The sequence below is a fragment of the Dryobates pubescens genome, chromosome 23, assembly GCF_014839835.1.
Source record: "Dryobates pubescens isolate bDryPub1 chromosome 23, bDryPub1.pri, whole genome shotgun sequence".
NCBI lineage: Eukaryota > Metazoa > Chordata > Aves > Piciformes > Picidae > Dryobates > Dryobates pubescens.
This window is the reverse complement of record NC_071634.1, coordinates 14,551,065-14,576,659: the sequence shown is the minus strand read 5'-3', so window position 1 is coordinate 14,576,659 and position 25,595 is coordinate 14,551,065. Positions and strand designations below refer to the sequence as shown.

At 48.8% G+C, this 25,595-nt stretch overlaps 1 protein-coding gene across 5 annotated transcripts in view; it reads right to left on the bottom strand.

Annotated features, from left to right (window-relative positions):
• Positions 1-25,595, bottom strand: part of EXOC6B (exocyst complex component 6B) — a 272,044-nt gene that overhangs the window by 201,920 nt on the left and 44,529 nt on the right. For all 5 annotated transcript variants that reach the window (XM_054172451.1, XM_054172452.1, XM_054172453.1 and 2 more), the window contains exons 2-6: positions 24,503-24,668; positions 18,228-18,275; positions 16,466-16,556; positions 16,295-16,340; positions 13,127-13,331 (exon numbers count right to left, since the gene is read on the bottom strand). In XM_054172451.1, the coding sequence (XP_054028426.1) occupies positions 13,127-13,331; positions 16,295-16,340; positions 16,466-16,556; positions 18,228-18,275; positions 24,503-24,668 (556 nt within the window). The remainder of the gene's footprint in view (positions 1-13,126; positions 13,332-16,294; positions 16,341-16,465; positions 16,557-18,227; positions 18,276-24,502; positions 24,669-25,595) is intronic.

Genomic DNA, 25,595 nt, shown 5'->3' with positions numbered 1-25,595 from the left:
TGTAGCCTTTTAATTGCATGTCAAATATTGCTCACTGGAACTAAACCAGATTTTGTGTGGTCTGTGCCAAGTGCTTCTAGATATTACGTGCCATGGGTGCAACCCCGTTGGACACCACAAGGTTAACTCAACCTCCAAGGGCCAGAGGCAGCCTGAAGGCAGTGTCACCGACTCTGAAGCAAACCAGAAGCCATTTCTGGCAGCTTTCTTACAATTAAAAAGTTATTTAAAAGGTTGACATGCATCACTGTCAGGAACAGCACAAGGAGGAGACATCCAGACAGCATTTGAACTTGGACATACATCAAATTCATATACAATTAATTCCTTGGATCCAGAGGACACAAATTCCCTTTCCCTGCAAATCTGTTTATTAATATTCCAACGATCCACTTCTGTCACAAGAACCACCCAGAGAAGACCTGAACATCCACAGACACGCTGGCCAATGGAAAAGAACCATGGGCTCACAGAATTGTTAGGGTTGGAAGGGACCTCAAGGATCATCTATTTCCAACCCCCCTGCCACGGGCAGGGACACCTCACCCTAGACAGAGCGGGTTGGCTGCCAGTGGGGAAGTTAACAGGAAGGGCAAAAAGTTATTTGAAAAGTAAACATGGTTCCACCTCATGAGCCACGTCAGCTGATGCCCACACAGCCCAGCTTACACAACCCCACACCAGCTCCTGTGGTAAAAATTGCTTCTATCCCTGTCTCTCCTTTGTGCAATCTGTGCCGTTCTTGGTAACACTCTCCTAAAGAGGAATGACACTGTTGCACAAAGTCACGACAGTTAAGATGTTCAAAGCTGCAGTCACTAGAAACATCCAAGGATTAGGTGCTGGAAAGGCTGACAATCCCCAGCAAAGCCCCAACACTCAGCATCGTGTCTTACTGGAAAGCGTTTCTATCATTGGCTGGAAACACTGACGCCTACCGCCAAAGAGGAACAGCTACAAAACAGCTACTGCGAGCTACAAAACAACCCCAGAGCAGAAGACACTCCAAGAAGGAAAGCTCTGCTCATTTTTAATGGGTGAACAAAGGAGTGAGCTAGCATAGGACCCACGTAAATCCACATACAAGTGGAAAAGCAGACAAGACACCCACGAGAAAAAGCTTCCTGCTGTGAGGGTGCTGGAGCCCTCGAGCAGGCTGCCCACAGAGGTTGTAGAGTCTCCTTCTCTGGAGAGATTCCAAACATGCCTGGACACCATGATTCTGGGCAGCCTGCTGGGGGTGACCCTGCTTTAGCATGGGGGTTGGTCTCAACAACCTCCAGATGTCCCTTCCAACAACTACCGTGCTGAGATTCTGTATACAACAGCAGAAATGGGAGCACATCAGAACCTACATTTTCCTTCCAATTCTGCAACTAAGGCACAAGTAAGAGCTTGGTCCAACAGCCTGCAATGCAAGGTCACCTTGACAATGAAATTAACCCTTTGTGCATCTCAGAGGAAGCCTCTGAAGCTAGCCTATTAAAGCATCACTGAGATCACAAAACCCTAGAATGCTTTGGATTCAAAGAGACCTTTAAAGGTCATCTTGTAAGGATAATGACACACCAAAGTGTCTCCTCACTGAAGATATGGACCCACAGAGGGGCCACAGTGGTGTTGGAGACCCTTCCATTACCTGTAATTTTTGAACACCTAACGTTGCTGCACCCCTAAACCAGTGAGTGCACCCTGCCTGCTCTGCTCAAGCCAGGGTTTGATGGTACCTGCCTTCATTTATCCCCTCGCTTCCTGACATCTGCTTTGTGGAAATGCCAAGCTGAAGGCCTTGGCGAGGAGGCAGCAGTATTGTTTCCATATGGGTTTGAAAATAGAAAGGCTTTACATGAAAACATTGTATGAGCAGAGGGCTCACACAGGACCTGTAAGTGCACCACATAGGAAGAGCCACCCCAATGAGGCTGTCTCCCCTGCAGAGCCTGGTTCTGCTGCGACAAGTCCTCGAGCCCCGTGCCGCACCAAGCCGTTCCTTCGCGTGTCGCTTGGCGGCCGCGATGGCAGCGCCCTGCCAAGTCACCCCAAAGCCCCTCCGTTCGGATCAGTATCGCATCAGGTTTAACACATGCTTTGAAATGTGCACCAGATTCAAAGCCTGGCCTCAAGGGGGTCCTGCTGAATAACACATACCAGCCCGGCCACTGCTCCTCCAGCAATTATCTTTCAACTCTGGCTGAACCATTGGAACTGTCAACGCCAGCACGCTGCCAACCGGAGGAAAGGTTGTGGGGTCAGAGCTGCAAACACGGCTCCTGGAGGCTGGAGCGCCAGGAGAACGGTATGGGGTGTTTGTTTATACTGCTGTCTGCTTAGGAGCAGAACTCCCAGGGTGCTTGTTTTATGGCTTAGCAGAACTACAAACAGTGTTAAAAGGGGCTGAGGAGAAAAAGGCTTGCAGTGAAAAGGAGCATCGGCATCCGCCAGACCCCCGAGAAGGTGGAGAGGACCAAGGTTGTTTGCACCTCGTAACTGGCAGCCTCCTTCCAGCCTCACCAGAGCCAACAGCTCTTCATCTCCAAATCAGACATCACCAGCTTGTCCCTGAGCCTCCCCACATCAGTCCTGCCCACCAAGTGCTGGATGGTAGACACCTCTCTCAGCAGGCTGCCACTTGCAAAGCACTAGGATGATTGTAAGGGTTAGGAAATAGAGCTGTTAGCAGTGATATGGAACTCAACAGAACCACAGTACATGAGGCTCAGCACTACAAGAAGGACATTGAGGAGCTGGAGTAGATCTAGAGAAGAACAATGAAACTGGTGAAGGGTCTAGAGCACAACTCCTATGAGAAGCTGCAATTGTCCTTTCTGGAGAAAATGAGGCTCAGGGGAGTCCTCTAGCTCTCTACAACACCCTTGAAAGGAGGTTGGAGCTAGGTGGAGATCAGTCTCTTCTCCCGGTTACAAGTGACTGCAGCAATCAAGGATCCTCTTGGTGTATTTTTAGGGTGCCATTTCCTCTCTGCTGTTTGAACCCCATCTTATGGGATCCAACCTCTGGAGACCAGGACAACCACACATGATACTTCCACCTTCATTCTTTGGGATAATTCAGCACAGACACTTCCATCCTGCAGGGCTAAAGCACTGTATCAGCCCTATATTTCAAATTCCCTGCTGTGGAGGGCATTCCTCTCTCGAGGTTTTGATACCTCAGCAAAACCCAGCCTTTGAAACACTACAACAGTGTCATTATCAGATTCTGTTTGCAATGATGAGCCACACTCAGATCACAGCAGACAAAGAGTGGCAAACACACACAACAGCGTGTCTGAGACATCCCTACCTTGTCCACCTGCAGAAACCTGCCCAACTCCAGAAGAAGACAGGGAAGACAAACACAGCTAAGCTGAGCTGTCCTGCAGAAAGTGAAGTGCATTCTTTACCCACAACTGAAAGCTGTTCTAAATTTGCTCTAGATGCGAATTAGAAGAATATGTTGAGAGGCTTAAATGACCTGAGCCTGTCAGCAGAGCTTCATGTTTAAAAACACCCTGATGCAAGGGCAGCGTTGGGTTGCTGAAGGAATTCAGTTGGTGATTCCTGTGGACACCCGTTTGCAATTTCTCCAGGAGTGTCATGCAAAGGGCAGGCTGCGCAGCACAGCTCTCCAGTCTTCACCCTGAAAACTGAACCACTGTACCTCTACTGCCAGAAAACACTAAGGCATTTTCATCTCATTAGCAACCCGGACACCAGAACTCCCTGGTGACCTCAAATTGTTTCACATGAGCCATTCACTTCCTCATCACTGTCAGCCCATCAGCAAAGAAGTGATGGCTGCTGTTTCACAGCACCACAGAAAGGTGGAGTTTGGAAGGGACCTCTGGAAATCATTCACTCCAACCTCCCTGCTAAGGCAGAATCACTCACAGCAGCTTGCCCAGGATCACAATGGCCAGGTGAGGTTGGAATTTCTCTAGAGGAGACTCCACCAACTCTCCGGGGATCCTGCTGCAAGTGCTCTGGCACCCTCATGGGAAAGAAGTTACCCCTCATTCTTAGGATGAACCTCCTGGGTTCCAGTCTGTGCCTGTTGTCCTTTGTCCTGTCTCTGGGCACCACTGAAAAGGGTCTTGCCCCATCCCCTTGCCCCCCAACCTTTAGCTCTTGCTGAGCATTGATCAGATCCACTCTCAGGCTGCTCTTCTGCAGGCTCAACAGCCCCGGGGCTCTCAGCCTTTGCTCCTCACAGAGCCACTCCAGGCCCCTCAGCATCCTTGCAGCCTCTGCTGGACTCTCTCCAGTTGTTCCCTGTCTTTCTGGAAATGGGAAACCCAGACCTGGGCACAGAACTTCAGAAGTGGCCTCATGAGAGCAGAGTAGAGGGGAAGGAGGGCTGCCAGCACTCAAAGTGCCATGCCTTGGGCCCAAGTGTGTGCCCCTGGCTAGTGTCACGAGGCTCATTGGTGTGTGGAAGTCCATCAGCTGCTTGCAGCATTGCCTAGCAGCCTTTGCTCCCTGCACATCATCAGCCAGGCTGGGGCTGTCACAAGGACATTTTCACAACGGCACTAACGATCTGCCACATCCAGAAACTGTTTTGCATCCTGAGGTACGAGAGTCCCACAGGACTCTGTCACACCAGGAGTGCCCAGGCTCCCAAAACATCTTCGGCCTCTCTCCCCTGTACACAACAGGGAGAGTCTTCACCAGCTGGAGAGAGTACAGAGAGATCAAACCACCCCAACTGCAGCACAGGAATCCAATACCAAAACCACTCCAGGAATTTCTTAACAGGAAAAATAAGGAAAACACAGTTAATTTCAAAGGCTTATTAGCAGCTGTATTACAATCAGCCTGAGACAGCCAAACAAAAACTGAAGAATTTACCGTCCTGGGCAGCAGCATCCTGACGGGAGCTATTCCCAGCACTTTTTGAGCAAGCCTTCATTCCAGCACCTCTGCCGACACGGCCATCCCGTCCAGACCCTCGTGGTCCTCCCACATCCTTTCCCACACCCCAAAGCAGGCACACAACCTGGTTTATTAGTCTGAGGTCTATCCGCACTGTCTCACCTCCGACGCTGGCAGGTCCGCGGGAGAGCTGCGCACCGGGCAGCTCCGTCCCTTAAAGCACTTAATGAGCTGCCTAATTAAAACCAGGAGGAGCAAGAGCAGTGAAAATCACAGCGCTGAGCGCCTGCAGTCCAAGGTGAGCTGAAGAAGTGGAACAGTGCCACTTTCCCCAGCAACAGTGGAAGTAAGAACAATTAGCAAGGGCTCCAAGGGAGGAGTGATGAGGCCTCAACTTAGCACTGCACTTTAGAATAGAATAAACCAGGTTGGAAGAGACCTTCAAGATCATCGTGGCCAACCTATCATCCAACACCACCCAACCAACTAAACCATGCAACCAAGCACCCTATCAAGTCTCCTCCTGAACACCTTTCCTCAGGCTTTCTAAAATTCTATTGTCTGGTAGAACAGGTTTCCCAGGGAGGTGCTTGAGGCTCTGTCCCTGAAGACAGTCTGCAGATGACACCATTAGGCAGGAGAGCTGATCTGCTGCAGGGTAGAGAGACACTACAGAGTTATCTAGACAGGCTGGACTGATGAGCTGATGTTCATCGAGGCCAAATGCTGTGTCCTGCACTTGGGTCACAACAACCTCCATGAACACTCCAAGCTGCCTGGCAGAAAGGGACCTGGGGGTGTTAGTCAGCAGCAGCTGAACGTGAGCCAGTGTGTGCCCAGGTGGCCAAGGCAGCCAACAGCACCTTGACTTGGATCAGCAATAGTGTGGCCAGCAGGATCAGGGCAGGGATTGCCCCCCCTGTACTCAGAACTGGTGAGACTGCACCTCAGTTTTTTGGGCCCCTCGTTCCAAAAAGGACATTGAGGTACTGGAGCATGTCCAAGGAAGGGCCACAAAGCTGGTGAAGGGTCTAAAGAACAAGTCTTGTGAGGAGCATCCAAAGGAACTGAGGTTGTTCAGCCTGCAGCAAAGCAGGCTGAGGGGAGACCTTCTTGTCCTCTACAAGTCCCTGAAAGGAGATTGGAGCCAGGTGAGGGTTGGTCCCTTCTTCCAAGGAACAAGTGACAGGACAAGAAGAAACAGCCTCAAGTTGTGCCAGCAGAGGCTCAGGTTGGATATTGGAAACAACTTCTTCCCCAAAAGGGCTGTCAAGTCCTGGAAGAGGTTGTTCAGGGCAGCGGTGGAGAGATTTCAAAGCCACATAGCTGTGGTGCTGAGGGACATGTTTTCAGTGGTGACCTGGGTTAATGGTTGGACTTAATGACCTTGGAGGTCTTTCCCAACCTTAGTAATTTTATGATCCTATACCATGAAAAAGCTGGTCCAGCAAATGAGGGCCCTGCAGTTAAACTCCTGATTTCATGATGCAGTCATGTCCACAGAACACACACTGGATCTGCTGCTGGGGATCCCACAGTCCCTGTGGCCATTAGTCATACACATGTTGAAATGAAAAAGGCCATGATTTAGCAGTTTCATTTTTGAGGTCATAAAAAGACTTCAGAGGAATATGCATTTATTAATAAAGTTCCTATGGAGTATAAATTTTAAATGCAGACTTAAAGGCACAGAATTCCTCTTAAATAAACAGAGAAACCTGCCCCAGAAAGGCCAGGAAACACTGGAATAAAAAGTTCTTTTATGATAATAAGCACATTTGCGCTCAAATTATGTGATGTGGGGAGAAGGAGAATTAAAGCACAAGGAAGTAGAAAGACCTCAAACAACGTGCTCTGGGGAACAGAAACCTGCTTACATCTGCACATAGCCCCATCAGCACCTCCCCAGCATGGCCCACATGCACTGTTGGCCTTCAGTCCACCCCTACAGCAGTGCCTTCAGCTGCTTTTCCCATCAAGCGGCTGCCCCATCTAATGCGACCCGAGATGCTAAATCCAAACTTGTCCAGCTGCCATGGCCTCTCCATTCCCACACCCACCAGGAAGCTGAGGGATCAGATTTAACCTCCAGCTCCTGGCTTGACAATTCACTTCAGAGCCACTTCAAAAAATGTTACCAGTCCTGAAAGTCATTTGCATCTCTTCCACCTCCTCCTCCTTGTCTCAAAAAAAGGTTTGAGCTTGAAAAGACCTTAACAATCAGCTAGTGCCCCTTCTCTGCCATGTGCAGGGACACCTTCCACTAGACCAGGTTGCTCAGTTCCACCCAACCTTTCCCCAGTTTCACCCCTTCTCAAAGCATCCAAACATCCTCCAGCCCTAAGAGAACTTGTTGGGTACCACTACAGCTCCTGCAGGTAAGCTCCAGCCTGACTGTGCAAAGCAAGGATAAAAGATCATCACGGACTCAGGTACAAAGCCACTACATTGGCTCTGGCTAAACAGCACTGGGATGTCACAGAATTGCAAAATGGTTTGGGTTGCAAGGGATCTTTTAAGCTCATCCAGTCCAACCCCACAGCAAGTCAGCAGGGACATCTGCAACTAGAACAGCTTGCTCAGAGCCCCAGACAACCCGACCTGCAACGGTTCCAAGGACAGGGCACCTACCACCTCTCTGGGAACTGGACCAGAGTCTCACCACCCTCATAATGAAGACTTTCTTTCTTCTCTCCAGTCTAAATCTCCCTTTTAGTTTCAAACCATCATCCCTTGTCCTGACACAACAGGCCCTTCTAGAAAGGCTGTTCTCATCTTTCTAACATGCTCCTTTAAGCACTGAAAGGCCACAATGAGGTTTTCCCAACCTCTCCAAGATTCTCTCACATCTCGTCTTCAAAACCCATCACAATCACCACTGAGTCAAGACCAGAGCAGGCAGATTGACTTAACAAATGCAGACACTTCAGGAGGATCTGTCTCAAAAAGCTTCCAAATGAAACAGCGAGAGATTAGTTCAGTCCCCATCGAGATGACATTCAACATGTTAAGAGTTGTTGATCCAGTGGAAGGTGTCCCTGCCCATGGCAGGAGAATTGGAACTAGATACTATTTAAGGTCCCTTCCAACCCAAACCATTCCATGGTTCTAGGAAGAAAACAGTTTCCAGGGCCAAGCTTTAATGAAAAACTAGGGAGTTATTAAAGGTTGCTCTGTGATTTTAATCCAGTGCAAAACAAAAACCTTTTTAGCAGTTTTTTTTTCCAAGGAAATTGTCAGTGTCTAAGCAAAGGATGCTGAGAATTAGTGACCAACAGGGGTCATTCCTCTTTGGCCATCCCTTCCTTGTTAGGAGGGAAGAGGACAGGTGTAAATACATTCAGTGCTTCTGACAATAAACATTTTTACCAAAGCTCTTAGAAGCATGGAATCATTTTGTTTGGAAAAGTCCTTTGAGATGATCAAATCCAACCATTAACTCAGCACTGCCAGGTTACCACTAAACCATGTCTTTTAAACACCTCCAGGGAGGGGGACTGCATCACTGCCCTGGGCAGTGAAGTGTCCACCCATGCAAGCCATGAGCAATCCATTCTCACCAGGAGGAATCTGTGGGAAACAACCTCAAAGGCTTTAGGAAACTCCAGGTAGAAGACATCCACTTAGGGGGTCACCTTGTCATAGAAGATCAGGTTAGCCAGCAGGACCTGGCTTTCACAAACCCATGCTGACTGGTCTGACCACCTGGCTGCCCTTTACATGCTGCATAATGGCGCTCAAGATGATCTGCTCCGTAACATTCTCTGGCACCACCACCGGAGTGACAGGCCTGCAGTATCCCAAATCCTCCTTCTGGCTCTTCTTGTGGATGGGTGTCACATTTGTTAACCTCAAATCACCTCTGACCTCCCTGGCTAGCCAGGGCTGCCGATAAATGATGCAAAGTGCCTTGGTGAGCAATTCCACCAGCTCCCTCAGCAGCTGTGCCTGGATTCTATCCAGCTGCAGAGTTGTGTGAAGGCATCTTAGAGCTCACACAGGTTTGTCAGCAACACCTCTTCAGCAACCAGAGGGTGTGAATCATTTCTCCACTGGGTGACAGGATCCCACTTCACCCAGCCTCGTTTGAGAGCCTCTTCCCTACAACCCTGAAAGCGGAGACCGTAGCTGGCCATCAGACTTCCAATCTAAACAGCCCCAGAAGATGTATTTCCTCTCACAATACTTTAATATAACAAGTAGACAAGCAGCAGTATCCAAGATTAAGAAGGTCTCGTTACTGAATTTTACTAGAAAATAAGTTTCCTCTTTCCAAACCTGCCCAGGAGGGGAAAGCACCATCCCCTTATCCCCCTCTCCGCTGTGTAAATAGTCACCACATACCCAGCCACCAGACCGACCTTATCAAAGGGCTCTCCTGCCTGCACCCAAGCCTATAAAATCTCCTTGCTTTTAATAAACACCGTTATTATGACTTGTTGTGCTTGTTAAAGGCAACCTCCGGAATAAGAGACACCGCTTAAACCTCAGGGAAGCTCAGCTCCAAGGGTGCCTGTGGAAGTCCTGGGGCGTGCGGATAAAGCCAGACCCCCGCCGAGCGAGCGGATGCAGGCCTCTTCCAAGCAGCCTGGGTAAGGCCAGACTTGGCACCAGCAGATGCAGCCCACGTGGCAGGGGAGATGGGAGCCTTGCACAGGGCTCCTGTGACTTCTGGAGCTCACTGACCGCTGCCAGAGCGCCGACACCTAGCAGAAGGCCATTCCCTGCATGGCACGTCCAGAGAAAAGGCAGTAAAACCTAATTCACTCTACGAGAGGCATACAAAGCAAAAACAGTTTCCATATGCGCTGCAGAAGATGACATAGAAATGTCAGGGATGAGGATAATTAAGAACACCACACAAACGGCACTTCTCCACATTTTCCTGGGCCATCAAAAGGCCACTGGGCAGTTATCTGGAGACCAACACAAGGTCTTTTGGTCCCCTGCCTGGCTCATGTGGCTTGGGGTGCTGGGCACGTGTTTGTGTTTAGAAGGAAGCACAGGGAGGGGATAAGGCTTCCCTATCATGCTGGAATCATTGCCTGGCAGTCTCTGCTTATCACCATCACTTCAAACGAGCTGCCTGACAGAGCACCCTTTGTTTTCACAGCCCCATCAAGGCCACCTTGCAAAAGGGAGCGATGAGGGGGGCAGGTGCCAGAATCAGCACAGCCTCCAAGGGATGTGGCCATCAAGGAGATGTGGGAAAATGCACCCAGAGAAACCTCACACTACACTACTCACAAGTCAGAGAATCAGAGAATCATCCTGGTTGGAAAAGACTTTTAAGCTCACCAAATCAAACTGTTAACCCAGCACTGTCAGGTCACCACTGAACCATACCCCTCAGCACATCTACATGGCTTTTAAATCCCTTCAAAGATGGGGACTCCACCAGTGCCCTGGGCAGCCTCCTCCATGGCTTGACAACCCTTTTGGGGAAAAAGAATTGTTCCTGGTGCCCAACCTAAATCTCCCACGGAACAACTTGAAGCTGTATCCTCTTGTCCTACCACTTGCTCCTTCAGAGAAGAGACCAACCCCCACCTGGCTCCAACCTCCTTTCAGGGACTTGTAGAGACACAGAAGGTCTCCCTTCAGCCTCCTTTTCCTCAGACTAAACAACCCCAGCTCCGTCAGCTGCTCCTCACAAGACTTCTGTTCTAGACCACTCACCAGCTTCATTGCTCTTTGCTGGACACACTCCAGCCCCTCAACACCCTTCTTGGAGTAAGTGGCCCAAAAGCAACCCCAGGTGCAGCCTCACCAAGCACAGGAGGACAATCCCTGCCCTGGTCCTGCTGGCCACATTCTCACTTGTACCAATGCCACAGACACCAACATCTGCCAGTAAGAAAAGCAAAAATAACCTCTAAAACAAGCAGAGCCAACTCACACTAGATCATCACCTCTCAAATATCAGCTCTGACAGCACATCCAAGCGATGCTAAGGAAAATAAAAGCGCTGCTCTGCCTCTGTCTGTGAGAGGCACGTGGGACACTTTGGCTGCCCCGACAAACTCGATCCGCTAATGGCTTTTGGCTGGGTTATTCTTGGCCTCCTGCGCAGCAGCACTCCCTGAGCTTACCCCGGATGCTTCGCAGCGGCACCATCCACGGTGACCTCCCTCCTCCACATGCCGTGCGTATTTCAGACCTTAAGCTAGATAATCAGACCACATTCCGGATATCAGCGAGTGTTAATCAGATGTAATTCATTCCTGGCAAGGCCAGAGCTCAGATCTTTAAAAAAATAAAATAAAATCTGTAGAAAAATAAATAAATAAACCCCCAACAAAACCAAAACACACACGCAGGTTCACAGGGCCAAAGTCCAAGAGGAGTTCAAGTGTGCGGAGCTCCTTTCATCTGCTCCAGCACTTTGTAATTAGGAGTATTTGGAACGCAGCAAACTCCCCCAGAACCGTAGGTAATAAAACTCAGATCTGAGAGAACCCAGGAGGGAAGGAGTGAATGAGAGCTCAGCATCTGTGCAGCGAGACTCTCAGGATTCTCTGCCGCGCGCTGCGAGATCCCACCCCAGTTCCTGTGTCCGGCTGACCCCAGGAGCGTCTCACTTGACCTCAGCCCGCCAGGGGCTTCCTCGGCAAGAGAGGCCGGCGAGCTCCCCACATCCCTGACTGCCAGCCAGGAACGCAGCTACAGCTCCGAGTGCTCCAAGACAGATCCTTCTGATTATCACAAAATGAAATTTTCAGCTCTTGTCATCATCAGCCTCAGATTTGTAACGTTACACAAACACCATTTCCTTTCCCCATTGTATCAAACCCTCCTCCGCTCCCGCTGGTGAAATCAAACAATTTTAAAAGAATTTATATGATGCTAATTTAAACCGAATGCCTTCAGCTGCCAATCGCAGCTCCCTGACTCTCCCAGGCCTCCTGCCAGCTCTGCTCCCTTCCACAGCAGCTATCAATCACAGCCAGCAGGGCGAGGGAAAAGACCCAGCGAGGGGAGAAGCGGTGCTTGGTAACTGGCACTGGAAATCCTGCCCTTCGCTGACGGCGAAAGGCTGTGGGCTGACCCCATCCAACAGGGAGCTCCAAAAGCTTCAGCTCTTCAGCACTTCCCAGGGAAGCACCTCATGATGCTTTCTGCAGGCATCCACCTAGCACGTTGCTCAAATTCCAGTATTGCTTCCAATGTGGCTTGAGCGACTGGCAGTGGCATGCTGAACTTCCCCCCACCTTTACTGCTGGAAAGCCACCAAGGCCAACCTCCAAGACAACTCTCTTCCCACAGAGCCCTTCTGGAGTCTTCACCTTGCTTTCCCCATCCCTGGAAGTTTTTAAGGCCAGGCTGGATGTGGCTCTGGGCAACTTGATCTAATAGAAGGTGTCCCTGCCCATCGCAGGGGAGTTGGAAGTAGATGATCCTTGAGATCCCTTTGAACCCTGACAATTCTGTGATTCATAAAACAGCAAAACACTAGGATTTTGGGAGAGGCTGAGGAGATTCACCTCACTGTATCATGTGTAGCCAAACTAAAGACATCCAAATCATAAAGTCATAGAATGGATTGGAAGGGACCTTAAAAATCACCTAGTCCCAACCCCTCTGCAGTCAGGAGGGACATCTTCAAACTGGCCCAGGTTGCTCGAAGCTCCATCCAACCTGGCTTTAAACAATTCCAGGGATGTGGCATCCAGCCAGCCTGTGCCACTGGCTCACCACCCTCACAGTGAAGAGCTTCTTCCTTGCACCAAATCTCCTCTTCTTTCACTTTAAACCCATCACCCCTTGTCCTATCACTACACACCCTTGCGAAAAGTCCTTCCCAACTTTCTTACCGGGCAACATTAAGTACTGAAAGGCCACCAGAAGATCACTCTGGAGCCTTCTCTTCTCCAGGCTGAACAACCCCCTGGGAAAACATCACTGGTGCCTCCAGAACTTCCAGCTGCCACCAGTCACAGCAGCACAAATATCCCTGCCCTGCTTAGCAGAAAAGACATGTTACACAGCCCAGCTGCACCTCCCAGCCTCTGGGTTACCAAGAGCCCATGGCAAAAGACAAGCAGGAGATCATGATACAAATGGACCAGAAATACAAAAACCAGAAGAAAGTAGAAACCACAGAACAACAAAGCAGCTTCACTGAGTAATGAAACTCCTTCAGGATTTAAAACTAAGCTTACTGCCTTGGAACTGGAAGAGCAGAACTTGTCTGACATGATCGTGAACCACCCTGCTCTTCCCAAGCAGCCTCCAGCACCCACGAGTCCTACCTGTTTCATGGCTGTCTCCCCAATCTTGTCAGAGTGCTTGCGGATGCTCTCCAAGAAGTCCTTGAGGTCTGACATGGAAACTTCTTTGATCTCTTCCCTCAGCTTTGGGATATTATCCACCATGATCTTGCAGAAGCGGTAGTGGCTCACTTGGGGCAGGTATGTGTGCTCAAGGTGCTCCAGGGTCTTCAGCGCAGGGTAGTGTCTGGTGGAAGCAAGCAAGGCAGATATGGAAAGCAGAAGGGCTCCTTCCATCCCACATCCCCTCCAAAGTGTGTGTTGACTGCAAATAATTCAATGTGTCCAAGAACCAACTGCTCAAAGGAATCAAAGAACCCAGGTAACCATGAAAACTTCATCCATTGAAGCAGCACAGAGCAAGACCAAGGCAAGCAGCACCTCCTTACTGAAAGCTCTGATGGGCAGGTAAGGACCAGCAAGGACACAAGTAAGGGGTCTAGAGATAATTCTTCTGAGGAGCAGCTGAGGAAACTGGGACTGTTTGACATGGAGAAGAGCAAACTAAAAGGGGGTCTGATCAATGTTGATCAATACCTGAAGGGTATGAGGCAAGAGCATGGAGCCAGACTCCTCAGTGGTGCCCAGTGACAGGACAAGGGACAATGAGCACAAACTGGAACCCAGGAGGCTCTATCTGAATATGAGGAAAAAGTTCTTTGCTGTGAGGGTGCTGGAGCCCTGGAGCAGGCTGCCCACAGAGGTTGTGGAGTCTCCTTGTCTGGAGAGATTCCAAACCCACCTGGACATTGTGATCCTGCCAAGCTGCTATGGGTCACCCTGCTTTAGCAGAGGGGTTGAGCTAGGGATGAAAACATTCTGGATAGAAACCCCAGCTCAGAGGTCCAACAGATGTATTTTCTACAAAGCCCCTGCCTCTCCAGCAACTACTGTCACACCCCTGGGGTACATGACCTTTGCAATGTGGAAAATGCCTTAACTCCCCACTCTACAAGGAATAGATCCTACAAAATTTAAAGATGCAAGAATAGTCAGATTTCTTCCCCTGTGCACAATGCACACCTTTACACTTTGGTCATGTCCAATGGCCTTACATGTTATCTTACTTTTTGCCATTAAAACAAACTTCACAGCCTGACAGAGGAGGCTAAATGGGAAATGCTCGTTCTAAGCAAATCCTTCTTCTCAAAGACTCTTTTTCCTCCAGAAAGTGGAAGTCCATAGGGTTTAGAATATGGGGACTCTCCTGAACAATGGAAGATGTAGGACCATCCTCCTCCTGCTCTGACCACACATCCGGTCGAAGGCTAAAAATAAATTATGGGGGAACCATCTCAGAAGCATTAGAACCATCCACAAAACCCTTTTTTCCAACCAACACCAGGTCACAGTCACCCCAGGGGTGAGGAGACCCTTCTCTTCACCTCTCCTCTCTGGTGGTTGCAGTGTCACTCCTCCAGGTTTGAACTATGGGTGCTCCAGCTCATGGCCCCTGATTCTGCATTTGGCCAACGCCTGTGTTGGGTTCATAAACACCACACAGCAAACAGCACATAACTCATTTTGTCTGCCTTGGGAGAGTTGAGTTCATTCACCCTGAATCCAAAACTCTCCTCACAGCCTCCTCTGAGGCTGTGTACTCAAACCCCAAGACTCAAACTGGTAACCAAGCCCCTTGCTGGCCATCATGAAATGATGTTAAGTGAGACCGGGTGCAGACACAAAACTGTTTAATATGTTGTGCAGTGTTTGGTGGATGAAGGCATCAAATCCAGACAAAGAAAGCAAGAAGGGGGGAGGGGGAAAGCCAGGGGTTGACATTTACTTTAAATGTGGCTTTCAACTTCTATTTGTTTCAAAATGAACCAATCCAAAGAGGAGGGCGGAGGGGGAGGAAAGACGCAATTCTTAGAAGCAGACCCTGGAAACACTATCCAGAGTGAGGGAACGGAGCAGCATGTGGATTCCCTTCGAAAGTTCACAGTGCTGTGATCAGCTCCAGCTCCCCACCCCACATCTGTCAGCGGATAAGCCCCTTGCTGTTCCCTATAAACAGACTAAAAGCAGTTGGACAAACCACACGCTGCCCAATTCTGTCCTGAGCCGTCCTGAGCAAGAGAGCGAGAGCTTTGGGAGCCACTGAATGAGCTGCCCTGCAACTCCTCCAGCTAGTCCAGCTCTCAGGAGCGATGTTTTATCTCTTCAGCCAAAGCTCCTGGGTCCAAGGATCACAGAGATCAGCAGAGGCAGGAGGGGGAAGTGTAAAAATACGCCCATCCAATTAGTTATTGCCTTGTTGGAAACATCTGGTTTCTTCTGTATTGTTTCTGTGATGGATGGCAGGCACAAAGCAGGCATCGGCTCCCACTGCTCTCCCTGCGTGGCACTCAGCCGGAGCCTGCCGCCTTCTCGGCTGACCTCCTTCCAGCAGCTGCTCTTTGCCCAATTTGCCACCCCCAGGGCTACAACTCGCCTCCCAAGTCCCACGCTGCTTAAACAAACCGTCCCCCAGGATCCCAGCCACGCAAACTTCCCAGGCCACGGTTCCATCCTTCAGCATCGTAACAGATGCAGGGTGGGAAAATCCTGGATTTACAGCTCATGATTTCTGAGCCACAAAGTCCTTGCAGCTCAGCTCACTCTTCTGAACTGGTATTTCTGGCACAAAATAAAGCTGTATCTTTTCTCCATGTCTCCTACCACACTGCCTAACCAAGCTACCCGTGGTGTCCAGTCTCTCTTCCTCTCTCTTGCCTCCCAGACACCGATCAGGGTCCATGCCCAGATGGCACACTCAGGTGTTTGGCCTCCATTCACATTCACCAGAGCCTCTCAGGCTTCCACAGAATTAATTTAGCTAATAACACACAGAGCACCAAGCACTGTTGCACTGCTCAGTGCTTCCTGTGTTATTGGCTAAATTAATTGTGTGAAAACTGTGAAATACAAAGTGAGAATTCACCTGAATTAAAAAGCCTAACGCAAAACGAGAGCCTGCTGCAATCCTGGTGCTGGCAGGAGGCTGAGCAGGACCATGGAGACACCAGCCAGAAATCAGGACATAAACTTGGAATGGCTCATTTTGAAGTCCTAACTTTTGAGAACCTCTTTAATCTCTCCATCACCAAGGAGGTGCTTTTCAACTCTTGCAACACGAACATGAGCCTATAAAGAAAAAAAGTAATTTACCTTTTTGATTTCATTTGCTCCCGCAGCTTGCTGTACATCTCCAGGACTGGAAAGAGAAGGGGGGAAAAAAAAAAAACACACAAGCATTGAGACACAAGCACAAAGAAGCAAAGAGATGCCAGATTAAAATAAACAGCTGCACAAATAACAGAGCAATTTCAGATGCCTCACCAGGAAGACACAGGGTTAGCTTATCGACCGTCGCCGAAATGTTTCTCTGCTGCAACCGGCATTGCTTCAGCTCTTCCATTGCTATTATCAGCTTTGGAAAGGGGGAAACAAAAAAAAAAGATAAGGTTTCACTAAGAACAGACCCAGCAGAGAGGATACAAAGTGGTCTGCACTCGTCACAACCACCCAAACTGTAGTTTGGCGGCAAAGCTCAGCCCAATAACCAAGAGCTCACCAAGCGGCGCAGAGCGCTGTTGAAGCGGGGAGGACAGGCGGCTCTGGGTTCTTTAACTGAGCAAGCAGAAGCATTCCCTAGCCTAATTTCAAGTGAGCAAAACCAAAGCCATCAAAATGCCAGCCTTGTAGCACGTCCTGTGAATTCCAACAATTATCTCCCCTTTCCATTTTACTCATGTCTTCCCTACTCCCTCTCCAAGAGTTCCTTTTTCTAGTCCTTCTCAAAGGCAGGATGTGGCCGCTTGCTCCCAGGGGGTTTCTTCACATCACATGCTGAAAAGGGGAGGTTTAAATGCTCAGTCCCCAGCAGAAAAACCTGTGTGTCTGCAGAAGGGCAAGACAAGCCTGGACATGACATAGAAAACTCTTTGCTTCCTATTGTCAAAGACAAGTCATGGAACACCAACTCATCGCCACAGCACCACACTGAGTCTGCAGCGTCCTTTTGAAATCCCAGGAGTTTCTACTCTTGGAAGTGAATCCTCTATTCAAGGTAAGCCAGAGGTATGTTTATTGGATTCAGGAAAGAAGCTGCATCACCTTCTCCCAAAGGGCATTTTTATCTTAATCAGTCTGACACAGCCCAGTATGGGGATTTTCTCCTTTGTCAGTCAACCCCACTGCAGCTGACTGAAAGAGTAATGCCTGGGTGCACTCTGAGCAAAAGGAAGTCAGAGGGTTAAGAAGGAAAACAGGAAAAGGTGCAAAGAATAGAAGATGCATATGGAACTTGCATACATCAGTGAGCCATGGGCTGTCCCTGGGAGGTTTTACATATCTCCATCTTAAGCACTTGAAAAAGGCATCAGTGCCTTCACACACACTCAGCTCTGAAGTCTTCCTAAACTGTTAATGTTCTTATCATGAAGGGGCAGAAGAATAAATGTCATTACAGGCACAACACACCCTCTTCTCCATGCTGAACAGCCCCAACTCTCTCAGCCTGGCCTCACAGAAGAGGGCTTTCAGTCCTCCCAGCATTGTTGTGGCCTCCTCTGGCCCTGCTCCAACAGGTCCCTATCTGTGCTGAGGACACCAGAGCTGGCCCCAGGACTGCAGGTGAGGTCTCAGCAGAGGGGCAGAATCCCCTCCCTCCACCTGCTGCCCACACTGCTTTGCATGCAGTACTGCTATGAACGAGCCCAATGACACCATTCAGGGCTGCAGACACAAGCCCACAAGTTGATTACTGCCTCTACAAGTGCCTCCTGCTTCCCATGCTTTGCTTTCGATCCATAAGCAGCAAGAAAGAAAAATCACTTCCCAACACTCTCACACAACTCATCTTTCATGCAGAACAGCAAAATGCAGGAAAGAATCAATGCAGGCTTTTCATACCAATGCCAATACCAATTATCAGTTAATGCTGAGCAGTTATTGATGCTCAGTGTGATCTCTCACTAGTGAGCACAGCCACACAGAATCACAGAATTGCTGAGGCTGGAATAGACCTCTGAGATCATCAAGTCAAATAATGGAGGAGCAGAAAGCAGACAGAATGAGTGAATTTGCTTCAGGAACTTACTTCTTTCCCTTCATTCTGCAGCTTGCGGTTGGTGTCCGTCACTTGATTCTGTGGGGATGAAGAACAAAACACAGCTCCACGTTTAACAGGACAATTTGTATCACACACACACAAAAAAGGGAAGAATTAACATAAATCCCATTATTTTCCACACAATCTTCCCTTGGATGGAATAAAACTGTTGTTTATTAGGTGATTTCAGTCATCACTCTTCCAGCACACAGGATTCCGGCAGCCCCACAGCAGTTTCCAGGATTTTCCTCCCCACTGCTAGACAAAAGTAAAAGGCACCAGGGATTAACACCCTTGCCATGGCAGCCTCAAAAAGCTGCCACCTTAATGTATCCAACTTGGTAGCAGATGCTCAAGTGGATTCTCATCTTAAAAATAATTTTACATGAGTGGTAGTGGCACGACATAAACCTGATGGAATTAAATTGCCTCTCCTCTACACCAGAGACTGATGATAGCTTTTTAACTCCTCAGCATCACAGCAAGGAAAGAACTCTTCAGCATGGGTCTTGCCTATAAAGTTCAAATACCTTCTTTCACACCTTTAGATGTATCTCTGTCATGGTCTGAGCTAGACCAGAACCAATTCTGCTCAGGGATTTGACTTCTCAGCTCAGGCTCTGCTCACTGAGGCAGTTTCTGCAGTTCAGGGCAGGATTGCACAGCCAGCAGCTGCCCCTAGCAGTGAGGAGCTGATGGGGAAAGCTCCTGCAAAGGCCTGGACTGTAGAAAGACTCTGGCTGAGACTTGCTCCTGGGCACACCAAGGGCACTGCCACAGCTTGTGTGCCACCTTGGGGTGCAGGAAGTCAGAGGTGGCACCTGCAGAGAGGAGCAGATGGGACAGGTGACCTTCAACTGACCAACAAGGGATTGCATCCCATTGATGTCATCTTCAGGATCAAGATGAGTGATCAGCAGGGTCAAGCCTCTTTTTCAATGGCCAGTGTCCAAGGAGGACTCTGTCTGTTCTGCCTCTGATCCCAACCATGTATTCCAGAATCCAGCTCCTGAATCTGGTTCCCATCTACTGCTGAGTCCAGCCTGGGACTTCCCCAGTGCCTGCCTCCTACATCAGAGGTGACTATGCTGCCCTCACTGCCGTGAGGGTTTGGTCTGGATATTGGTTTGTATTTCTTTGTCTCTATTTCATTGGATTGTTCTCATTTCCATCCCAGCTGCTTTAGTTTCTTTCCCACCCCATCACTCTCTCTCCCTTACTCCCTTTCTCTTCCCTTCAGGAAGGCAGAGGGGTTCATAGAGAGCTTCTGGCACTTGTCTAGTGGCCTGGCCAGCCCAGCCCTAACCCTCGACAATCTCCTACTAAATCCCTCCTCCTGACTGGTATAAAAAGGTGTATATATACCTGGTATAAAAAGGGCCCATATTTTCCTTACCAAACTATTTTCTCTATTATCCTATCCAGATGGGGTCACAGCACAACAATTTCTCACACTACAAACTTGTAGGCTCCCTGGACTACAAGATCACCACAGGTCAGCCCTTCACAGCTCTAAGCATCAGCTTGACTCAGAGAAGACACACAAGAAGAACAAAGCTAATTTGTAAACTCATCAGGATACAAACCAAACAGCTTACACATTATTTAGACAACAAGCAGAAAGATGGCTTGGGGGATTCTCCTGAACATTCATTCAAGTGCAGTCAGGAGGAGGTTTGTAAACAGAGATACCATCTTCTAGAGGCCAGCAGGGATAGCCAACAGGAAAGCTTCCAAGCAAACATGCCCAGCTTCATGTCTGTGGCAAAGCCAGGCAATTATAAAGGCAAATATGACCCAAGAAGTGCTCAGAGTTCAGCTTTCTCACCTCAACCTGACACTAGCATGCCCTGAAACTGCTTCTTTCCATAGAATGCTCTTTCCACAGCTACCCAAGTTGTAAATATTCATATCCAGGCTTGTCTCTGCAAGAAGTTTCAGAGGTTTCTAGTTTGACTGAAGCTCACTGTAAGGTAGAAGCTGCTGCTGGATTCCATCATGGAATTTCATGACCCAATTCCTTGTGTGTTTTTAAGAGTTCTGTTCATTCTATAGGCACAATCAGAAACAGAGGTTGGACAACAGCATGAGCTGCAACACAGCACTATCAAAGCATCACAGAATGGTTTGGGTTGGAAGGGACCCTTGAAGGTCCTGTAGTCCAACCATTCTGGGACATCTGCAACTAGAGCAGGTTGCTCAGAGCCCTGTCCAACCTGACCTGTTACAGTTCCAGGCATGAGGCATCTCCCACCTCCCTGAGCAATGTGGGCCAATGTTTCACCACCACCAGTGTCAAGAAATTTTATCCTGAAAGTACATTCAGGAGCAATAGATGCCACAAACCAGCCCATGATCTTTGTTTTCCAATGCTTCCCAACAAGTGCAGAAGCCAGCTCAATGTTTAATGAATTTCTTTGCAGGAATGTCACTTGATGCTCCCCAATTATCCAACAGAATGTGGGTGTTGCATGCAGCAACAACAGAGCAAAGCAGGACAACTTCCAGGTGGATTCAGAAGACAACAGCTATCTCCTTCCTTTGAGTGCACCAAGAGGCAGTCAGGTCAGAGAGGATGGAAGCTTTGTATCAATAAATTGAATCATAAAATGAATGGTTTTGGGAGAGACCATTCAGTTCACCTGTTAACCCAGAAGGAGGTCACCACTAAACTGTGTCTCTCAGCACCACAGCTCCATGGCTTTTAAGCCCCTCCAAAAGATGGGGACTCCACCACTGCCTTGGGCAGACTGGTGCAGGATTTGGCAACCCTTTCAAGGAATAAATTTTTCCTCAAGTCCAACCTAAACCTCCCCTGGTGCAACCTGAGGTAATTTCTTCTTGTCCTGTCTCTTGTTCCATGGGAGAAGAGACCAACCCCTACCTCACTCCAACCTCTTTCAGGGAGTTGCAGGGAGCCAGCAGGTCTCCCCTGAGTCTCCTTTTCTCCAGGCTGAACAAGCCCAGTTCCCTCAGCTGCTCCTCCCTAGAACCTTCACCAGCTTCACTGCCTTTCTTCAGACACGCTCCAGCATTCTTCAATTTGCACTCCAGCACGAATCAATAAAATTGATTCAGGATCCAATTTGTTTCCTGCTGACTATTGAAAGGTATCAGCCAACAATTATCTCTGACACTGGTCCAAATTTCAGCAGGAGGTCTCACACCGAGAGCTTGGTGTAGCTTCAACACCAACACTGAGAAGCTGGTGTTAGAGAGCCATCCAGCCTCACGGGCTTCCTTTTGTTTTAACACTGCCCATGTTGGGTTTTTAAGCTCACCATGATGCAAGGAGAGGACTCATCCCATGATCTTCCTGCAGACCCTTTTCTCTACAGCATCTGCAGCACATTGCTCCTGCAGTAGCTCCAGCTCTCCTGGCTCCTTGCCCTGTGCAAAAACTGCTCATTTCCTTTATGATGTATTGAGATTTTATGAGCAGGAGCACAGCATCTCTTCCAAAGATTATTTTATTTGCTTATATTCTGAAAATCCCACCAGGAAAAAAGGAATCCATGTAGGGTAATTTAAAACTGCTCCTAAAATAATGCCAAGGCTGTTCTAGTCTTCTATTAAAATTACATATCAATCCCACTTAAAGCAGAAAAGGAAGAGTATATCCTGCCCTTGCACACCACCAGTTTTCAGGGAGCAGGGGGGAGGGTGTGTGTTTTGTTTTGTTCTTAAGGTCTACATCTATAGATTGGGGGGGGAAAGAGGTGATTATTTATATAGACTCTCTGCAGACACACTGAAGCTTTTCAGACAAGGAGATTTGGTAATCTAAGACAGACACACAGCGAGGGGGAGCAGACAACAGGTGGGCACATGTGAGGAACGAGACGCTGGGATCACACAAGGGGCTTAGGGGATGCTCAAACCGTTAGTTCCTCCATCTGTAAATGGAACATGTGGTACAGAGCAGGGCTTTGGTCTGAGGGCTTTTCAAGATCACTCTGCTATCGTTTAGAGAGTGTCAGAGTGATGAGAGAGAGGAGCAAAGGGCGCTGGAGAGGAATCCGGGGAATGGACCTGAGGGGCACCACGGTGACCCTGCCTGGCTGTGCAGACTCCATCCCTGTCCAACACACACCTACTGCTGATTTCCTGCCAGGGAGGGAGACTGCGGAGCCATCCTTCAAGTCAGCAGCTCAGGAACTTCCCAGTCTGGAGGGTGCATACAAGGACTGGATTTGTTATCCACCACTGTAGCTGTTCTCCCTCTGTTAAGTCCTCTGGGAATACAGTGGGTAGGCAGGTGCTTTTAGCTCAAAGAATCACAGGATCCTTTTGGATGGAAGAGACCTGTAAGAGCATCCAGTCCAACTGTTAACCCAGCACTGCCAGGTCCCCACTAAACCATGTCCCTCGGCACCACATCTAAAAGGCTTTTAAACACCTCAGGATTGGGGACTCCATCACTACCTTAGGCAGCCTGAGCCAGGGCTTGACAGCTCCTTCAGGGAAGAAATCATTCCTCATGCCCAACAAACTTCCGCTGGTACAACCTGAGGCCATTTCCTCTTTTCCTGTTATTTAGGAGAAAAGACCAATCCCCACCTGGCTCCAATCTCCTTTCAGGGAGTTATAGAGAGCCAGAAGGTATCGCCTGAGCATCCTTTCCTACAGGTTGAACAACCCCAGGTCCCTCAGCTGCTCCCCACAGGACTTGTGCTCTAGACCCTTCACCAGCATCCTTGCCCTTCTCTGGACACACTCCAGCACTTCAATATCTTTCTTGCAGTCAGGGGCCCAGGACCACACATGGCACTCGAGGTGAGGCCTTACCAGTGCCATGTACATCCCTAGTCCTGCTGGCCACACCATTCCTGATACAAGCCAAGATGCCTTTGCCCTTGCATGCCACCTGGGCACACTGCTGGCTCATGTTCATTTTGCTGCTACCTGCAGTGCACTCAAAGAGCAGCACTGTCGAGAAAAAGGCCAAGATCAAGTGGAGAATGAACAGCTGGAACAAAACATGCTCCTGCCAGCGTGACCCACGGAGGATTCCCTGGAGAAATCCTTACAAAGAGGGCTCAGCATTTCTCAAATAAGCTTCTGTGTGTCTTTTTCCCATGTGCCATTTTATGGATCACATAGCAAGGGAAATCAAGAGAGATCCTGAGGGGACGGCGATGGACTTCACAGCGTGCCACCAACAAAGTAGCTCTCTGCAGAATGGGAAACAGCAACCAGCCTCTGCCAACACACAATGTGGAATTCTTGACTAGAAACAATAGCTTTAAAAAGAAAGAAAAAATAAAAAAACCTAGCTACAACTTCTCTCATGGTATTTCCAATGGCCTCAGCCTGCAATCAACTGCTGGATGAATCCTCGCTGTGGAACATGCTGGTGTAATAGTATGGCTGCTTCTTGTGCTAGGACAAACCCTTCCATGAAGGTACTCCTTTGTTTGTGGGATAGGAACTTGAGTGTGTAAGGCTGGAAGCCTGCTAGGAGATGCCAGAGAGAGTTTTAAATGACTAAACAGACACATGAAAAGCAGCAGTCAGCACACTGAAGGGGGTCAGAAGGGATCTGTGGGGATCATCTAACCCAAACACCCAGCTGAAGCAGGGTCACCCACAGCAGGTTGCCCAGGATCATGTCCAGGTGTTTGGAATCTCCCCAGAGAAGGAGACAATCTCTCTGGGCAGTCTCATCCAGTGCTGAAGAACCTTCAACAGCAAAGAATTTTGTCCTTATGTTCAGATGGAACCTCCTGGGTTCCAGTTACCAATTGTCCTATCAATTAGTGGAAACCACTGAGGAGTCTGGCCCTATCCTCTTTACTCTTGCCCTTTAGCTATTGATTAGCATTAACCAGATCCCCTCTCAGGCTGAACAACCCCAGGGCTCTCAGCCTTTCGTCCTCACAGAGATGCTCCAAGCTCCTCAGCAGCTTTGTAGCCTCTGCTGGACTCTCCCCAACAGTCCCCTGTCTCTCTTGAACTGGAAGCCCAGAAAAGGCTTCGTTTGAAGCACTCTTGCTCTTTTAATGTACCACTCTGCTCCAGTTTGTCCAAATGATTGTCACAACTCAAATGACCATCCTACTGGAGCAGGCAGAATGAAGATGAGTGTTTCTCTGGTTTTTTTAACTAGTGGAGAGGTGCTGTAGATAAACAGCCAAAAGGAGACATTCATATGGTTTCACCCAGTCCCACAGTGGATGAGGTTGATTTATCTGGTCCTGCCTAGGGGCCCCAAGCAGGGCCACTGAAGGGTCAGATGCTCCACACAGACAGCTTTCTCTTACCTTCAGTTTTTGAGCTTCTCCTCTAACTTTCAGCAGCTCTGTGATGGAGTCCACAAAGCCCTGGTAATGGAAGTTGCACATTTTCTCAATCTCACGATCGTGGTTCCTGATTCTTGCCTCCAGTTTCTCCATGAAGCGTCCGTGTTCTTCTCCATCGTAGACAGACCTAGAGAGGAGATGCCAGCATTGGTCAGGGTTCCTGTGTCTCTTCCTGTTCACTGTTTACAAGAAATACCCAAAATAGAGTTAAAAAAAAATATATCCTCCTGTGACAAAGGGGAAGTTCTGACTTCTATTTGCATGCACCAGGCACTAAACTTAGGCTTGGAAATCTTCCTGTACCAGCCTTTCTTTTTCCACCCCAATCCCAGCTTGACATTCCCTCAGAGATCATAACATGGCCAGAAACGCCAAATGATCTAAAACAAAGCCTTTGTCCTTCACCTTTGAGTTTAGTCATCTCTCACCACTATCAGACAAGAAAGCTGGATACAGCAAAGGGCAACAAAAACATGTGACAGAAGATGATAGAATCACAGAATCGGTTAGGTTGGAAGAGATCTTTAAGATCATCACATCCAACCTAAACTTCCCTGCATGCAACTTGAGGTCAAAGCATGATCCACTGAGAGTCTTCAGAAAGTCTTCAAAAGGGGACTATATTGCCTTCTGTATTCCAAGGGAGAAGCTCGTTGGTTCTAAAGAGATACAACTCCCTAAAATTAGAGGAATGCTAGCTTTAGCACCACGCTGGTGGCTTCTCCTTGGGACGCTGCAGCAGAGTTCTGCCGGGGAAATACGAAAGCTGGAGGCAGATCGCCATCTAGTGCTGCACAGCCTCTTCGCAGCTCACGAAGCAAAGCTCACACAACAAACAAATCACAGAATCAAACACTGCTTCGGGTGGGAAGGGATCTTCAGAGGTCACCTAGTCCAGTGCCCTGCAGCCAGCGGGGTCAGCTGCAAGTACGGCAGGTTGCTCAGAGCCCCAAACCACCTCATCTTCAATGCTTGCAGGGATGGGATGTTGAACACCCCTGTGATAAAACCAGGGAAGTTGTGTTCTCATTCAAACAGAAATTTATGTCTAGAC